This window comes from Vanacampus margaritifer, chromosome 10, assembly GCF_051991255.1.
Source record: "Vanacampus margaritifer isolate UIUO_Vmar chromosome 10, RoL_Vmar_1.0, whole genome shotgun sequence".
Taxonomy (NCBI): domain Eukaryota; kingdom Metazoa; phylum Chordata; class Actinopteri; order Syngnathiformes; family Syngnathidae; genus Vanacampus; species Vanacampus margaritifer.
Window position 1 is genome coordinate 27,618,995 of NC_135441.1, and position 16,775 is coordinate 27,635,769.

The 16,775-nt window shown below is 42.4% G+C and overlaps 1 protein-coding gene across 5 annotated transcripts in view; it reads left to right on the forward strand.

Annotated features, from left to right (window-relative positions):
* The window catches only part of LOC144059722 (plasma membrane calcium-transporting ATPase 1-like), a 62,955-nt gene that overhangs the window by 16,135 nt on the left and 30,045 nt on the right, over positions 1 to 16,775 (forward strand). For 3 of the 5 annotated variants that reach the window (XM_077578998.1, XM_077578994.1, XM_077578993.1), the window contains exons 2-7: positions 7,444 to 7,818; positions 12,184 to 12,381; positions 12,935 to 13,192; positions 13,264 to 13,389; positions 14,275 to 14,400; positions 16,409 to 16,444. In XM_077578998.1, coding sequence (XP_077435124.1) covers positions 7,623 to 7,818; positions 12,184 to 12,381; positions 12,935 to 13,192; positions 13,264 to 13,389; positions 14,275 to 14,400; positions 16,409 to 16,444 — 940 coding nt within the window. In that variant the 5' untranslated portion in view covers positions 7,444 to 7,622. The remainder of the gene's footprint in view (positions 1 to 7,443; positions 7,819 to 12,183; positions 12,382 to 12,934; positions 13,193 to 13,263; positions 13,390 to 14,274; positions 14,401 to 16,408; positions 16,445 to 16,775) is intronic. The other 2 variants (XM_077578997.1, XM_077578996.1) reach the window with 1 other exon arrangement.

Sequence of the window (16,775 nt, forward strand, 5' to 3'; positions counted from 1 at the left end):
GCCCCGAGGTGGGTCCCGCAGTGTGTCTGCTGTCATGTATTTGACTTCACCTCGTGCGACGCCTTCACACGCCCCTCGAACCCCCCCCTCCAAATCCTCCGCTGCGTTTGCCTGCTTATCGTGAAGCTGCAGGCGGCCGCCGTTATCTAAGACACTCCGCATGGTGTACGCTCACACACACACACACACACACACACGCACGCACGCACACGAGAAACCGCTGTAAATAACCTCCACCATGTCGAAAATGTCCATTTCTCACCGATTGTCGTGCAGCAATAATCCCATGGGCCACCAAAATAGTCTATTGCCTTGTTTTGGTTACGTGTCATCTGACCTTCTTTCCCCATTTCTATGAAAAGGAATGGAAGTTCCTCATCGGGCAGTTTGGAAATTCCTTCCCACCAAAGACGTCATACGCAGACCGTGAAATAGTCAATCATCTTCGACGACACTTTTGGTGATTCACTTTCACAAACCGTGTATTTTTGTAACACGCAACCATCTTTTACGTGTTTTTAAACTTGATTTTTTGATATTATTAAAAATATATTTTTGCATATTGTTTTTTTTTTATATATATTTTATTTATTTTAGCTTAAAAAATAAGTTTAAAATAGTTTTATCTTAATTTTGTTTTTTAAATTTCTAAAATGAATTAAAAAAAACTTTTAGCTGTATTTTATATTATATTTTATATATTCAGAAATGCTCATTATTCAAATATATTTTTAAAATTGTTCTTAAATTATTATTATTTTATTTCATTAACTCATTGACTGGCAGCCATTTTGACTGAAGCAACCCCCTTCGCTCCCGGCCGGCTGTTTTACTGGATTTTGACTGATTTTGCAAGGTCCACAGAATATTCTGTTCTATTGCTATAAAATCTTGGAGCCTACCAAAAAAAAAAAAAAAAAAAAAGATTACAGTCTCTTCTTTCATCAGGAAAAAAAAGTACGTTTGTATCTGTTTCCGTTCTGCAGCAATTAGCATTAGCATTAGAATATAGCTAAGTTTCATCGTTATTCACAAACCTGTTGAAAACACTGGCAAAAAGAGCTTGTTGCAAAATGGCGGTTTTGGGAGTGCAGGGCAAAATATTAAAAACGTATTCATAGGTTTTTGGGTTTGAATGAGTTAATTGCTTTTTAACCATACTTTATATTTTGCATCATATTTTGTGTGACATCACCATATTTTTGGGATGTCCTCACTAGGGTGGAAATGGTTCAGACCATTATAATTTTTGGGGAGGAAAAAAATTCAGAATTGCCGCTCCAGCTTGTTTGTACCATGAGCAAAAACACATTTACATGTTAATTCTTGAGCCACAATGGCATCCTGCGCGTTCGTCCCGCGGCTAAGCTAAGCGTAGCTATCGCCGTGGCAACGACGGAGCGCTCGGCCTCGTCTGCCGCTTGGTCCACTCTGGCGTATCTTAGCAATAGCACGCACGCTCGCACATTGAGCACAAAAGACAACGGGGTCCTCTGTCAGCTTGTCCAATATGTCCACTCATCACCAGACACTCAGGAATCTCTGGAATGTGTGTGCGTGCGCGCTGTACAAACTTTCTAGCGCATACAGAGCAATCGAAGAATGACCTGTGCGTTTCACAGTGCAAGTTCTATGTGGATTTTTGTGCATCCTGTCATGATGAGCATGTGTGCCGGACACACTGGTGCTGGATTCTGTTAATCACAACAACAACAACAAAAAAGAAATTCCTAGAGCCTTTAATGTTTCCTGGCAAATCATCCAAATGTGCTTTTACACCTCATTATTGGAACTGGCTTTGGTTCTAATCTTTTTTTGTGCGATTCATCGTGATTAATATGCGTGCTGGATTTTGTGTCAGCCGACTACATCGGTACAGGAACCGATCAAGTCATCTGGTGTGTTTCTTGAAGAATCATCAAAACTTGCCCACACACGACAGTCAAAATTTGCTTTGGTTCTTAGTGATTTTCAGGCATCCGGTGATGATGAACATGTGTGCTGGATTTTGTGTCAATCAGATGGTTTGTGCAGGATGCATTGCTGATATTTTGTGTTTGATACCAAATCATCCAACTTTGTCCACACCCTCACGTTGGGTTTTATTCATGTTCATGTGTCCCGTGGTGATGGACATACATGTTGGATTTGGTGCCGGATGCTAATATTTTCTAACTCATTTTGTGTTCAAAGTCCCAATCATCCAAAATGTGGTTCTTTTTGATTTTGCTGCATCCTTTTATGATAAACGTGTGCCAGATTTTGTGCATGTCAGACACACTGGTGCTGGATTCTGATATTTTCCAACTCCCATCTAATAGTTCATGACCAATCATCCAATTTTGTGCACACCATATGATGAAAACTCGACTTTGGGTCTTTTGAGTGTCGTGCCTCTCGTAATGATGAATATTTGTGCCGCATTTTGTGTAAGTCAGGATCCACTGGTGCCAGATGCTTAGTGTGTCATAATGAAGAATCAAAAAAATGTCTATCTATCAAAATTTGTGATTTTTGCGTTGCACGTGTTCCACATTTCATGTTGCACTGGTGCCGGATGCTAATATTTACCAATTTACATGTCAAGTTTCATGTCAGATCATTAAACTCAACGATCAAAAGTCACTTTGGTTCTTGTCTGCATACATAGTGGATTTAGTGTAACTTCAACGCGCTGGTGCCGGATGCTGATATTTTTAAACTCACATTTCGCGTTTACCGGCAAATCTGCAATTTCATAGTGATTAGGAAATCACACCGAAATCGATAAGAAACAAAGTGAGTTTTTAGGTTAATCAGATTCTTTGGCGCCGGATGCAGTTAATATTTCAGCTTCCGATTTTTGGGGTGCGGTGACGCGGCGACCACTCGTGGACGCCACGAGCACGTCCAGGCCTTGTGTGTTTCTTCCTGCTCTCTGCAGTGTAGTGATTTCCTTCAGCCCCCAACCTTCCCTCCCCGGTGGTCACATGACTGCAGATATGGGTGTGGTCTCTTGCATTCCTGGCTGCTCTTAGCCCCCCCCCCCCCCCACACACACACATACAATTTCTCAGTCTGCCATGCTACAACACACACACCCGCCACAGTGGCGTGTCCTGCATGTGAATGTGTGCACTTGCGTCTTCGTGCAGACCAACTCTTGACAGTCCACCTTGAATTGTGTGGATATTTGTCTTCAAAACGTTCAAGGACATAGTGTGAATGTGTGTGCGTGTGAAACACACACACACGCGCGCACACACACTAGTGTCGTCGTCGTTGTTTTTTTTACAGTGTTTTGTAGCCTTGTGATTTTGTTGCACATTTCGGGGGTCTTTTTTGTACTGGGGAGAAAATGGCCGCTTCAGCACTAATTTGTGGCCTGCGTACGTCTTCCACAAGTGTGTGATTGTGTGCATCTCGAGTGTTTTTGTCGGACATGGTGGACGTAACTCATATCATGGTGCTGCTTCTTGTTTCTGCAGTGTGTTTGCCGGGACATTTTTGTTTTGGGGACATACTGGACACATGCAGGAGTAACTTATGGTCTATGAGTGCGTTTGTCTTTCCATCATTTGGACATAGGCAAGACTATTTATCTTTCTCTCTGGTCCTGGTCCTTTTGCCGTCTTAGTCTGGAATAGAGGCTCAACGATTCATTGATTATTGGATTAATGGACGGCTCTCTTGATAATTGCGTTGTTTATCGTCAATAGTTGTTATTGCGAAAATAAAATGGAAACCCTAGAAATTCGAAAATCTTTTCCAGAAATAATGGTCTTAGTATGAACAGCCTGCAGTTAATTGACATGTAGTTGAACCTTCAGAAGTGTCGTCAAGTCAAGTTTATTTCTATCGCTCTTAATCACGCAAGAGTGTTAAAGGGCTTCACATGCCCTCAGTTGACAAATATCAACATGCTAGCGCAAACTAGCTGCTTTCCAACTGAGTGTGCCTTTCAATTCCCTTTGAAGGCTCGTATGCTGATGTCCACATTGCATGTAAATAACTTGACAAGCATAAAGATCAATGACAATATATCAATAATGCAATCATTAAATGCTACCCGCCGCTTTTAGTCGGCCTGCGTTGCCTCATCACTGCATTGATTTCAATGAGGGCCAACATGCACATCACTTGCACTTGATTTGACTCCTAAAATGTTGGACGCGCTTCTAACGTGGCATGTTTACATCCTGTTTAATGTTGCATCATCGCATCAGCTTTAACGTGAAACTTGATCTACACTGGCTGATATCGCATGTCAAATTTTCTCTTGAAGATTCTCAGTTTCCCATCTCAACATAAACGAGTCCATGCAGTTTTTTTTTTTTATTGTTTTTTTTATTTACTTTTTTTTTTTTAGGCTGCTGTCACGTCGTAGTTGTGCCACTTGGAAGAAAAAGATGGCACTTTAAGCATGCAGCTTAAATCCTGTGTGTGTGTGTGTGTGTGTGTGTGTGTGTGTGTGTGTGTGTGTGTGTGTGTGTGTGTGTGTGTGTGTGTGTGTGTGTGTGTGTGTGTGTGTGTGTGTGTGTGTGTGTGTGTGTGTGTGTGTGTGTGTGTGTGTGTGTGTGTGTGTCCTTGTTTATCCAATTTTCCATGAGGCACAAGCATTCGTTCAGTTGCTTGGTGCAACAAGGGGAACACAAAAAAAAAGTTCCTTTCTGTGTGTGTGGAGGGTGTGGCCAGCAGGGAGTTAGCGTTGCATACTTGGACTGTGACTACAAGTGTGCGCGTGCGCGTGCGCGTGCGTGTGCGTAGTCAGCAGGCTGCTTTAGCATGCAGAGCAGGTGTGTCTGCAGAGGCTCCGAGAGGAAGAGGAAGAAGGGGAGCAGCAGTTGAGCAGAAAAACATGAATGAACCCATTTGGTCACTATAAGAATACAGCATATGCATAATATATGTAATTTATGGATATAAAGATATGTATACACACACGCCCGACCGATTAATCGGCCTCGCATTATAATCGGCCCATGATTGCCCTTCAAACATCGGCCAATTGGGCCAAATGGCCGATTATTTTCCCCTTAAAACATTATCATAGAAGAAAACTGAAGTTTCCAATGCTGTGAAAGTACCCTGAATGCACCATTTTGCTTGCGTAGCATTAGCAACTAGCAAGTGGGTAGCGTATCTTATGCTAGTTATTCTGTTTTCTCTCAGCGTCCTCTAAGCTGTTTAATGACACCCCACTTGGAGTTAACTGTCAAACTAAGCACACGACGATAAGAATTACATCCATTTTATATTTAAATACAAAATATGCTTCATTTTTTAAAACACAGCTAGCCTAGCGCTGATGCTAAAAGTGAAGGGAACATCCCATTCAAATGCGAACAGGAACTGTGCATCGACTTCAGGAGAAAATGTGGGCGTGTACAACATTTTCCGTTGTGTCTTTATGATTGCGAGTTGGAAAGTTGGTTTACCTTTGAACTGAAGTGGGTGCGGTCAACTAGTCGGCAAACAATTCATTGGGAGGTGTGTGTTTATGTGTGCACGTGTTGGTGCCGTGTTCTTTTGTGTGACACCGCCCAAACGTCCGTGTCAAGGTCACCAATTGTTGTTTTTTCCTTCCACAAGGATGTTTTTTTTTTTTTTTTTCATGGAGAATCCTCAAAAGAAAAAGAAAAAAAAGTCATTTAGTGTCAACTGCTTCCGATGAGACGTCAAATTCCCTTGAAGGAATTCAAAGTCCGACTGAATGGCGCTTCAAACGATGACAGACAAATCATCCATCGATCTCTTGCAGATTTGAGGAAAATGGTGTCAGGGGCTGACGTTTCAGTTTTCTTTCACTTTCATCGGGAAACTCGCTGAAAGTAGCTGCTTCAAACCAAAATGTCCGACTTCCTCTTCACTTTGGACCACTTTGGGTCCTTGACACTTTTTCTTGCGTCCTGTTATGAGCGACGCTTTTGCCCGATTTCAGACTGATGTCAAACTGATTTTTTTTTTTCTTTGCCCAAAACTGTTGTTTCAAACCAAAATGGCTGACTTCCTGTTTGATTTGGGGCATGAGTTCTTGGGACTTTTTTGGGGGTGAGTCTGGCTTTGAGAGAGAGGTCCGCACAGTGGACCGCCCCACAATTCGCTGTGGACGTGTCGGAGCCAGCCTGGCCCATGAACAACAAAAATCGTCGTTTGAAGCTAATACAAATGCATATTTTTAGTTTTTTTTTTTTTAAACAAGGAATTAACAAGAAATGAAACATTACAAAAGTATAAAAAAAATAAATAAGGGCTAGTTGTCAAATAATCTATTTAATCATTGCACCTCTAAAACCTCTAAAAATAATTGAATTGAATTCACTAATTAAATTAATTAACAGATTAATTCAACTAAAATCATTTTTTCTTATTATTGGTGAAGTGATTAGTTGCAAATAAAAAAAATACGTTTTAAAGAATACTTTTAAATGATTGATTTTACATACAGTTTTTGTTGTATGTCTTTTATTAGGTAATTACAAGTAAATATTCTAAAATAAAATCAAAAAAATGAGTTAGCATGCGATTGTTAAATGAGTGATTTGGCCTCTTTGACGTCCACATTTCAACACGACTCGCAATTGTGTTGCTTGACCAGCGAGCGTCTTTTTATAGCAAACGTGGAAAAAGTCGTCTTTCCTCTTGCACACTTTGGAAAATCTTGCGTCTGAAGTTTTCCCAAGTTTTCAACGGGAACTTTTGTGCGACCTGATTCCGACGTGTGTCTTTGGAGTCGCAATGAACCAAAATGTCTTTAATATCGCAGTCCTCCTCCGTGCAGACACTGTTGCATCATCGCCATTCAATCAGCAGCACGACATCCCATAATGACCCACTGACCGCAACCCGCATCAGTGGATTTGATTTGTGTGTGTGTGTGTGTGTGTGTGTGGCACTGACTAGTTAACTGTGCTAAAGCGTTTGATGAGCATTTCCATCATGTGTGTTGATGGGCTGGAATTTGCGCACGCACGCACGCACTTGCTTGATTATCACGCATGCGACTTCTCGTTTCGGAGCGATTGTGATGTTGGAGCAGTTTTACTTCCTACAACTTTGCTTGCACTTCCTTGTCCATTTGTACATTGTGAGCTTTATTGTAAAGGGGGGGAAAAAAACTGGGTGGGTGCGGGACAATACAAAATATGTTAGCCACGTAAACTTTGACTCCTTGCTTAAAATAATGGGAGGGGCCATTTATGTGCTGAGCAAGGTGCTGCTGTTTTGGTTAGCAAGCGAAAAGTCCAATGTTTCGCACAGTGTCAACTGTTCTGAGCAACCAGGACAAACGGAGACAAACATTCCGCACTTGCAAAGTGCCCCAAAAAAAACCACACACAAATATTTAGTTTGGTCTTGATTTTTTGGAATAACCGATTAATCTACCGAATATTTTTGGATGAATTGATGACTATCTATTTATCCCGTCTTCTCATCCATTCTCCTTCCTGTCTGTGTTCCCAGCGACGCCCTCCGAACATGTTTACCCCCGTTTCCATGGTGACCCAGAGGAGCGTGCCCGTCCCAGCGAGGAGTTAACCTGTGAAAGTACACGACCCGCAATCCCCCTCCGCTGACACGCCCCCTATCGGGACTTTTTCTGACACCGGAGAGACGCCAACGGACTCGCCAGGATCGCCGACATGGCCAACAACACAGCGGAGCACCCGCCGGGGAACTCGGTTGCCGACGGCAACCACGACGGCGACTTTGGGATGACGGTGAGCGACCTGCGAGAACTGATGGAGCTGCGTAGCGGCGAGGCCGTCAACAAGATTCGAGACGACTACGGCGACGTGCAGGGCATCTGCAAACGCCTCAAAACCTCGCCCATCGAAGGTAAACCGCCCACCACAAATGGGAAGCGGCAGTAAAACAGGCCAACGTGAAGTTGAGATTTCAACTTTGGATTTTTGGGATAACCACGTCATCGATGTATTTGGATTAAAAGGAGTCTGAGCTCCATCTAGAGGACAAATTCCGCAAGGACATTTGCTGTTTCATGAGGAATAGAAAAATAGAAAAAAAAACTGCAGACAATTATCATTGTTTTTGAAAGGCCTAAAACCGGATCAGATATTATCGCCTAACTAATTCGGGCAGGTATTTTTTAGGCTCTTAATACTAGACATGGAAAGAATAGAAACCGCAGAACATCGCAATAGTCGGTACAAGACGACACATGAACTATGCGTCTCTGCGTCACTTGCTGATAGAATAGGCCGTCATTTAGAAATATTCTGGGTTGGGGGGCGAACACGGGTCTGGTAATATTTTTGATGTACATTTATTAGGCCAACACACCAGGCTAATAGATGATGCTAACGCACCAGGCTTACACAATATGATAACGCAAAAGGCTGTAAATGCTAATGTACCAGGCTAATAGAAGATCCTACGTTGCTAATGCACCAGGCTAACATGAGATGCCTAAGTACCAGGCTAACACATGATGCAAATGCACCAGGCTTTAAATACTCATGTACCAGGCTAACGCAAGGTGCTAATGCGCCAGGCTAACATAAGATGCCTAAGCACCAGGCTAACACAAGATGCTAACTTAAGATGCTAATGTACCAGGCTAACAGAAGATGCTAGCAGATCAGAGCACCAGAAAACATGGCCCAATGAAATGTTCAACGCAGTCAGCTTTAGCATTAGCATTTGACATGGCCAACCTTTTTTCCATCAAGTTCAAATTCAACTTTTTTCATTTTTAATTCAATGACAGTATCAAAATCTGACGGCAGAAAATGGCCGCCAAGCGGGCGGCTGTTTGTTTTTGCTTCCTCCCTCCGTCGTCGTCGTCATCATCATCAACTTTGATCCGCGTGTGTGCGTGCGTTGGTGTTTGTGGCCACGGGTCCATTCCTGAATTGGGATTAGTTCCAGGCGGCTCCCCTAATGTCTCCGTAGATCATCGCGGCCGGCGTCCATTTAGCAAATCAGCTGCAGCAGCCGCCGACACAACGCAAACGACTTTCAGCAACAAACTCTTGCGGGCGCATCGTCGTCATCATCATCATTTTCTTCATCGTCGTCATCACTCGTGCTGCAAAACAAAGTACTTATTTGAATGAATTATTTCTCTCGGTTGAAAATGTTTTGATTTTTAAATGACAAAGAATTTATTTGTCTGCATTCACCATCAACACGTTTCAGTCTTGATCAGATTTCACAAAATGGAGGTCTTCATTATCTTTATTTTATTTTTTATGCCAGGTAATTGAAAATGTGTCATTCTTAATCACATTTTTCCAAAATGAAGGATCTCATTATCCTAATTTTATGAAGTATATTTTGAATTAAAAAATGTTTTATCATACAATTTGTTAATTATTCTAACTCAAAAATGAAATTATTTGTAATTGTAATTAGGCTGTATTTACTATTAAAAAATGTTTTTGTAGGATTTAATTACATTTTTAAAAATTATTTTAATTATTAAATTAATACAGTTTAAGTATTTTAACTTAAATATAATACTAATACTGACAAAATGTATATCTATTTTTGGGGGAAATGTTCTCATTTAGAATTTGATGGAAGCTGTTTGACTTTCTTCCCACTGCAGATGTTGAAAAAGAATGTAAAGGCCCGCATTTGTTGTGAATGTGGTTGAAAATGCGTTTTTGTGGCGTGCGAGGTTGCGGCGGCGGTCGGCTCCAAAGCGGCGCCGTCTTCACACTCGCACGCTTCACACGCTTGAAATTTCACGGCACACGTGAAGTGTCACCGCCAAGCTTTCATCTTTTTTATCTTGCGTCACATTTTTGATGTTTTGCGACGCGTCCGTCTGAAGCCTCCCCGGTGGTCGCTGATGTTCTTTTCATCTCGGCCTAAAAAAAAAAAAAAAAAAAAAGACGTGATTTTTCATGCAGATTTTGTCGCACTCTGATGTTCAACGTGGCGTGCAAACTAAAAATAAAAATGACTATTTTAGGAGATGTTCTGTCAAGATGACAACGGCAGGTAAATCATTTTTTTGTCTTTCTTTTCAGACTTTTTCTTCCTTCCCGTTTGTTCGCCTTTTGCGACAAACGCTGATTGACAAGCGGGTTGACGGTTGTAAATGCAACATTACAAACAACAAATGTGATTTGTCTTTAATTCACCTACCATACGTGTTTTACTAAACATCAAAGCAAAGGTGCAACAATTAATCAATTGATTGACAAACTCTCACACGATACTGAAATGAGACTGAAAAACTCACACAATACTGAAATGAGACCGAAAAACTCTCACACAATACTGAAAAGCGACCGAAAAGATCTCACACAATACTGAAAAGCGACCGAAAAGATCTCACACAATACTGAAAAGCGACCGAAAAGATCTCACACAATACTGAAAAGCGACCGAAAAGATCTCACACAATACTGAAAAGCGACCGAAAAGATCTCACACTATACTGAAATGAGACTGAAAAACTCTCACACAATACTGAAAAGCGACCGAAAAGATCTCACACAATACTGAAAAGCGACCGAAAAGATCTCACACAATACTGAAAAGCGACTGAAAAGATCTCACACAATACTGAAATGAGACCGAAAAACTCTCACACAATACTGAAAAGCGACCGAAAAGATTTCACACAATACTGAAAAGCGACCGAAAAGATCTCACACAATACTGAAATGAGACCGAAAAGATCTCACACAATACTGAAAAGCGACCGAAAAGATCTCACACAATACTGAAATGAGACCGAAAAGATCTCACACTATACTGAAAAGCGACCGAAAAGATCTCACACAATACTGAAATGAGATCGAAAAGATCTCCACATAAAACTGAAATGCTCTCTCACACGCACAAAACACTACTAAAAGACATACACGCAGTCCCTCAGGGATTTGTGTACTTTCTGATGTTTTGTGTTGTAATCACCGATATGAGACAAGTGACCCGGGTCCCATTTAACCGTGACACGCACACACGCACAGCCTGAGATGGTCTCCGAAGTGGAAAAACATCCAGTCAAGCAATGTTTTGTGGTATGGGTTGGAGCCTTGGCGGAGGTTTTCTCTCGTTTGTGCCCAAACATGAGCTTGAGTGTCTTTTTTGTTGTTTTTAAACGGAAACCTTCCTTCCTTCCTTCCTTCCTTCCCAGAGGAGGAAAACGAAGACGGTGGGTGTCTTCTGAACACGTTGCCATGGCAACTGCGGGCATGTGGACATCTATCACATCTGCTTTCTTTTCACCGACAAATTACAACCGCCCACTCCAAAAAGTCGCAGTCCAATTTCGCTCGGCTGCCTTTTGGTGGTCGACGCACGGAAAGACGTTCAAAACAAAACGTCTCCAACTCGTTTGATGAAGAGCGATGAAAGAAGTAAACGCTTTCAAGCCGGGTTAGGCTTTCAAAGTAGGCATTGACTTTCAAACAATAGTCAATCAAATCTTCATAAAAGAACTGAAACGAAGGCACGTGAAATCCACTTTTTGTTCACAATGCGCTCAACACGCAAACTGGCGCTCTTGGACTCCCTCGACTTCCCGCCGCATACATTACGCGCGGTCACGTGACTCCCCGTGGCACGTTATCTCATTCCGACGCATTAGCTCATCCGACCCTGAGGGCTCTCGTGTCCCCCTTGACTGAGTCTGACGAGCGACGGTCTGACGAGCGCGTGGAGTGTCATCCGGAGAGCCGGTCGCTCGGGTCGGGCGGGGGGAGGCGTTGCCGCTGCGCCGGGTTGGCACCGGTGACGGCCACCAGATTGCATTTCCGTGGGAGGTTCACCGCAGGGAGTTGGAATCGAGTCGCCGTTTTCGGACTTTGGCCAGATTGTGACGTGAAAAGCACAAACAGAACTGTCGCCGTTTCACGGTATCGCAATTCCAACAAAGTGTTTTCGGCTCTTCTCCGCTTTTGCAACGTCACGTCAGAGCAAGAACCAGCGGATGGCGGCCACGCTAGACATTGCTAGTCACTAAAACTCAATTTAGCAATAATAAATGTGATTTGTGGGGACTGGCGACCAGTTGTCATTTCCGATGAACAAATCAGCCTGTTTGCTTCATGTTCCAAATAGCAATTGCTCTGAATTTGAAAAGAAAAATGTGCTATTTCTGTCAACAACGTCCATCACAAAACACAAATGCCATCTAGTGGCAGAAAATGACCTTCACACTGACCACCAAGCAGGTTTTCCGGCACACATTTGACTCCTTCTGCCGCTCGCCTCCCGCAGGTCTGTCCGGGAACCCGGTGGACCTGGAGAAGCGGCACGCGGCGTTCGGCCAGAACTTCATCCCGCCCAAGAAGGCCAAAACGTTCCTGCAGCTGGTGTGGGAAGCCCTGCAAGACGTCACGCTCATCATCCTGGAGATCGCCGCCATCATCTCGCTGGGCTTGTCCTTCTACCACCTGGAAGGCGGAGACGGTGAAGGTCCGTTTGCCTGCAACCTCACATTTGACCAAATTCAGATCAGTCATGAGCATTGATTGTTGCTCATTGATTTACACGATTGCTTCTATACAATAGTCGGCCGTTTACGTGGCAAACTCATCAGTTCTGCCACAGTTACTTTTTCAAGGTAACTTACTGATTACTTCCTTTAATAATTCACTTTTGAACACAAGTAATCCCTAGCCTAACAAAGTTAGATTACAAGTTACTTTAGTAGTTGCATTTATCAGATAGCAATCCCCCGTTACATAAAAATGGCACCCAGTTTTGACACCTAATTGGAAGTGTTGACAGCTACTTTTTGGACTTATCATAATTATTATTATTTTACGAGTCTGTTTATGAGATAAAAAAATAATAATAATAATAACTGTCTTTCTAGTCCTTACTTAACAACAACATATTTTTAAAATAGTCCTATTTACCTGAGATTGCGTCATGCATTCACCTGGCAACTAAATCACTCTGAAATGGTCATTTTATGGAGAAGACCCGAATGTGGTACTGAAAAGGGCTTTTTCCTCCCCCCTAGCTTGCGGCCAGGCGGCAGGCGGCGTGGAGGACGAGGGCGAGGCGCAGGCGGGCTGGATCGAGGGCGCGGCCATCTTGTTCTCGGTCATCATCGTGGTGCTGGTGACGGCCTTCAACGATTGGTCCAAAGAGAAGCAGTTCCGAGGCCTCCAGAGCCGCATCGAGCAGGAGCAGAAGTTCACCGTCATCCGCAAGGGTCAAGTCATTCAGATCCCCGTGGCCGAGATGGTGGCGGGGGACATCGCCCAGATCAAATACGGTACGCAAAAAACGCTAACGCGTGTTAGCATTTGAGCGAGGCCGGTTTACGAGCTGATGTTCTTCCCGCAGGAGATCTGCTGCCCGCCGACGGCATTTTGATCCAAGGCAACGACCTGAAGATCGACGAGAGCTCCCTCACCGGAGAGTCGGACCTGGTCCGCAAGTCTCTGGAGAAAGATCCCATGTTGCTGTCAGGTGAGTTTGAAGGCACAACTTACCCAAAATGGAGTTCCATTCCACCCCCCAAGAAAAGAGCCTTAGAATGTCTCAAGAGAAGACATTTATTAGCCTTTAGCCTGTTAGCATTTTGTCAATGAAATATCAATGCAAGATGTTGTAAAATCCTTATCCAGCAGTCTTAGCTCATTAAGCACTTATCATTTTAGTACCTGACTAGAGTTAGGTCAAAATGTAAAATGCTTATTGCGACCTTGCTATATATTGCCATTTCTTAGCATGCTAACTGCTAGCATTTGATCAATTCATATTCAAAATGGTGCAGGGCGGTTTTTAAAAATCCTTAGCAAGCCAACTGAGGTTGTAAGCATTTCAACAGTTAGCTTTTATAAAGAATGCCAGCCGGCTCGCTCGGCCCTGTTAATGTCATCAGTTATCATTTGAAATGGCATGATGCCAAATCCTTATCAGTCTTTTTTTGCACTTTCCAGGTGCGTGGGTCTTGCCTTGCTGTATGTTATCAATTCTTGTTTGAAATTATGTTTCAGGACGAGCTTTAAAATCTTTTTCCATTTGCCTCAGCGCATTTTGTTACCACGTCGCTGTTAGCGCCGCACTTTTGATCTGGCCACATGTTAGCATGTTGACTGTTAGCATGCAATCAATTCTTGTTCGAAATAGAAGAATGTGAAAGCCTTGGCGCTTGTTCTAAGGTTGCCGTTGATGCCAAAGTTCCTCTCTCACGATATGTTAGCTTGCTAATTGTTAGCATTGTGATTTCGTCAATTCTCATTCCAAATTGTAGCCTTGATGAAACGTTTCCCAGCACTTTTTTGCTCTCGTGCTGCGTGCTAGCATAGCGATCCTCAGGCTTTCTTTCGCCCCCCCCCCTCCCTCCGCCAGGGACGCACGTGATGGAGGGCTCGGGCCGGATGGTGGTGTCGGCCGTGGGCCTCAACTCTCAGACGGGAATCATCTTCACGCTGCTCGGTGCCAGCGACAGCGACGAAGTGAAGAAGGCCAAGAAAAGTATGAATGAGACGCATACACACAAACATGAACAACAACAACAAAAAGAACCACCAGAACATCATGAGTGTTTTTTTGTGTGTGCTCATTTGGACTTTTGTCAGCAAACTAAACGACATGAAATTACTTTTTTGACTGGCTTTACACTACATGCTTGAGAACGTTTAATATCATGTAAATATGCCACATATAGTGTACATTTTGTAAATATATTATATATTAGATCTGTATGTTGTATATGTCAAAGAAGTACATTCATTAACTCGATGATACGTCATGTTAGAGTACATATTGTAAATATGGTACGTTCGAGAAAAGGTGACGATAGTCCAGTCGATGTCGACTAATCCGGAGCGTCAAGTCAATCGAGGATCTTCGGTTCTACTGGCCTGCCCGCGACTTGCTCGTCCAATCACATCGTCCAAACGTCATTCCAAAAAAAAGAAGAAAAGTTCATTACCGATAAGTATTGGTAGTAAAATGTCAATCCCGGTACTGGTATCCGGTATTCCAAAAAATGGAGTTATTAGACATTAGAAGTATGTCAGCCATTAAAGTAAATGTAAATAGTACAATAAAGCTGCTCGAGGTTAGCGCGAGCTGCAGCGTAAATCCAGTCGAGTGAAAAATGTCCTCAGAATGAGCATGCGTGTAATTCACCGTACACGGGACTTTTTTTTTTTTTGTCAGGTTGACCAATCATCAGTCATCCGTGTGGTGTTCCTGATGAATAAATGAATCATCAACAAGCTCCTTTGTTTAAAATACATGCCTCTACTGGTATTGAATGAAAAAAAAAAGCAAAGCAAAGAAATGTTGCGCAAAGGAATTTTGCGTGTACGCAGAGCGGCGCGATGCGAGGCTGCTGGAGCTGGCGACCGCTCTCTCGTAGTCGTTATGATTTGCTTGTGATCACGCTCGCTCCTTGTTTTGGATTTTTCTGTCTGCTCATTTGTTTCCTTGGCTAACGTTTGAGTTCGTCAGGCATTCATTTGGGAAGCGCGCGAATGGACCAAGTCAGCGCAAAAGGCGGACGCCGTCCGCCTCAAATCTTTTTTATGGATATTATTTTCGTGCATTTCCTAAATGACAAGACAAGTTAGAAGAAAAAAAGAAGAAGAAGAAAAGGCCAAATTAACTCAATAAATTTGTACATTTAAAGAATGGTCACATTTTAAACATGATCAAAAAATGCTTTTTTAAGTCATTATATATTTGATATACATATTTTTACATAATTGTAAAGATATGATGAATGTGTAGAAATGACTGTGAAAATTATTTTAAAACGTGTTTTACGCACACACAAAAACTAAAATAAGATAAATCAATGTCTTGTACTACAGTGCATGCTTAAATAAATCATAATCACAATCCAAAAATTAAATAAAGCTATTTTGGAACACAGTACAGTAAATTGGATTTTTTTTTGAGTAAAAAGACAAATAAAGCATTAAAAATACTAAGAAAATGTAATTAAGAAATGAAAAATATTTGAACCTTTCTTCAGTAAGTTATTTATTTACTCAATATAAAAAAGAGACTGTAGCATAACAGAATTAATTAAATTAATTTATGTATGCATTTAAAAATATGCAATTCAAATTTCATTATTTTAAAAGGGTTTAAAATCCTGATGAATTTGTTCATATATGTCTAAAAAAATGATTAAATAAAGTTAATTATACTGTTAGAAAAATGAAAAATATAGATTTTTTTCAATTCATATGTGTTTATAAATGTCTATAATATTCTATAAATTATTATTATACTGATTGGCAATCGAAATGATCACGTGATGAAGTTGCCATCTGTGATTGGCTGGCTCGGGCACGAGTGTCTCCCTCTCCTCTGATTGGTCCATTCCTGCCACCAAGGCCCACAAGACGCACGCACGCACGCACGCACGCACGCACGCACGCACACAGGCACTGTTTGAAGTTCTCCTTCAGTTGGATTCTTTTGATCCATCTTCTCAGCATTCCGCCCTCTCTCTCTGTCCGAACAGGTAAAAAACAAGGACCCCCCGAAAATCGCAACAAAGGTAACCCCCTCCATTCATCCACCTGTCGCTCTGTCCCGCCATCCTCCCTCTCACGCTTCCTCGTCCTTTCCCTCCTCTTCCTCTTCCGCTTCCCCCACCCCGTCATCTCCATCTGGAGGCAGGAGGGGGCGCTCTCTCTCTCTCTCTCTCTCTCTCTCTCTCTCTTTCTTTCTTTTTCTCTCTATGATTAGAAATGGGGCTGTTCCCTCACGTTACCCGGGTGCAACTCTCAAGCTTTCCCGCCTTTGCATCCCCCGTCGTCGTCATGGTGATGATTTCTTTGCTGATGTGCACTTTCTTACACTAACAACATGGCTGCCATCAGTTTCCA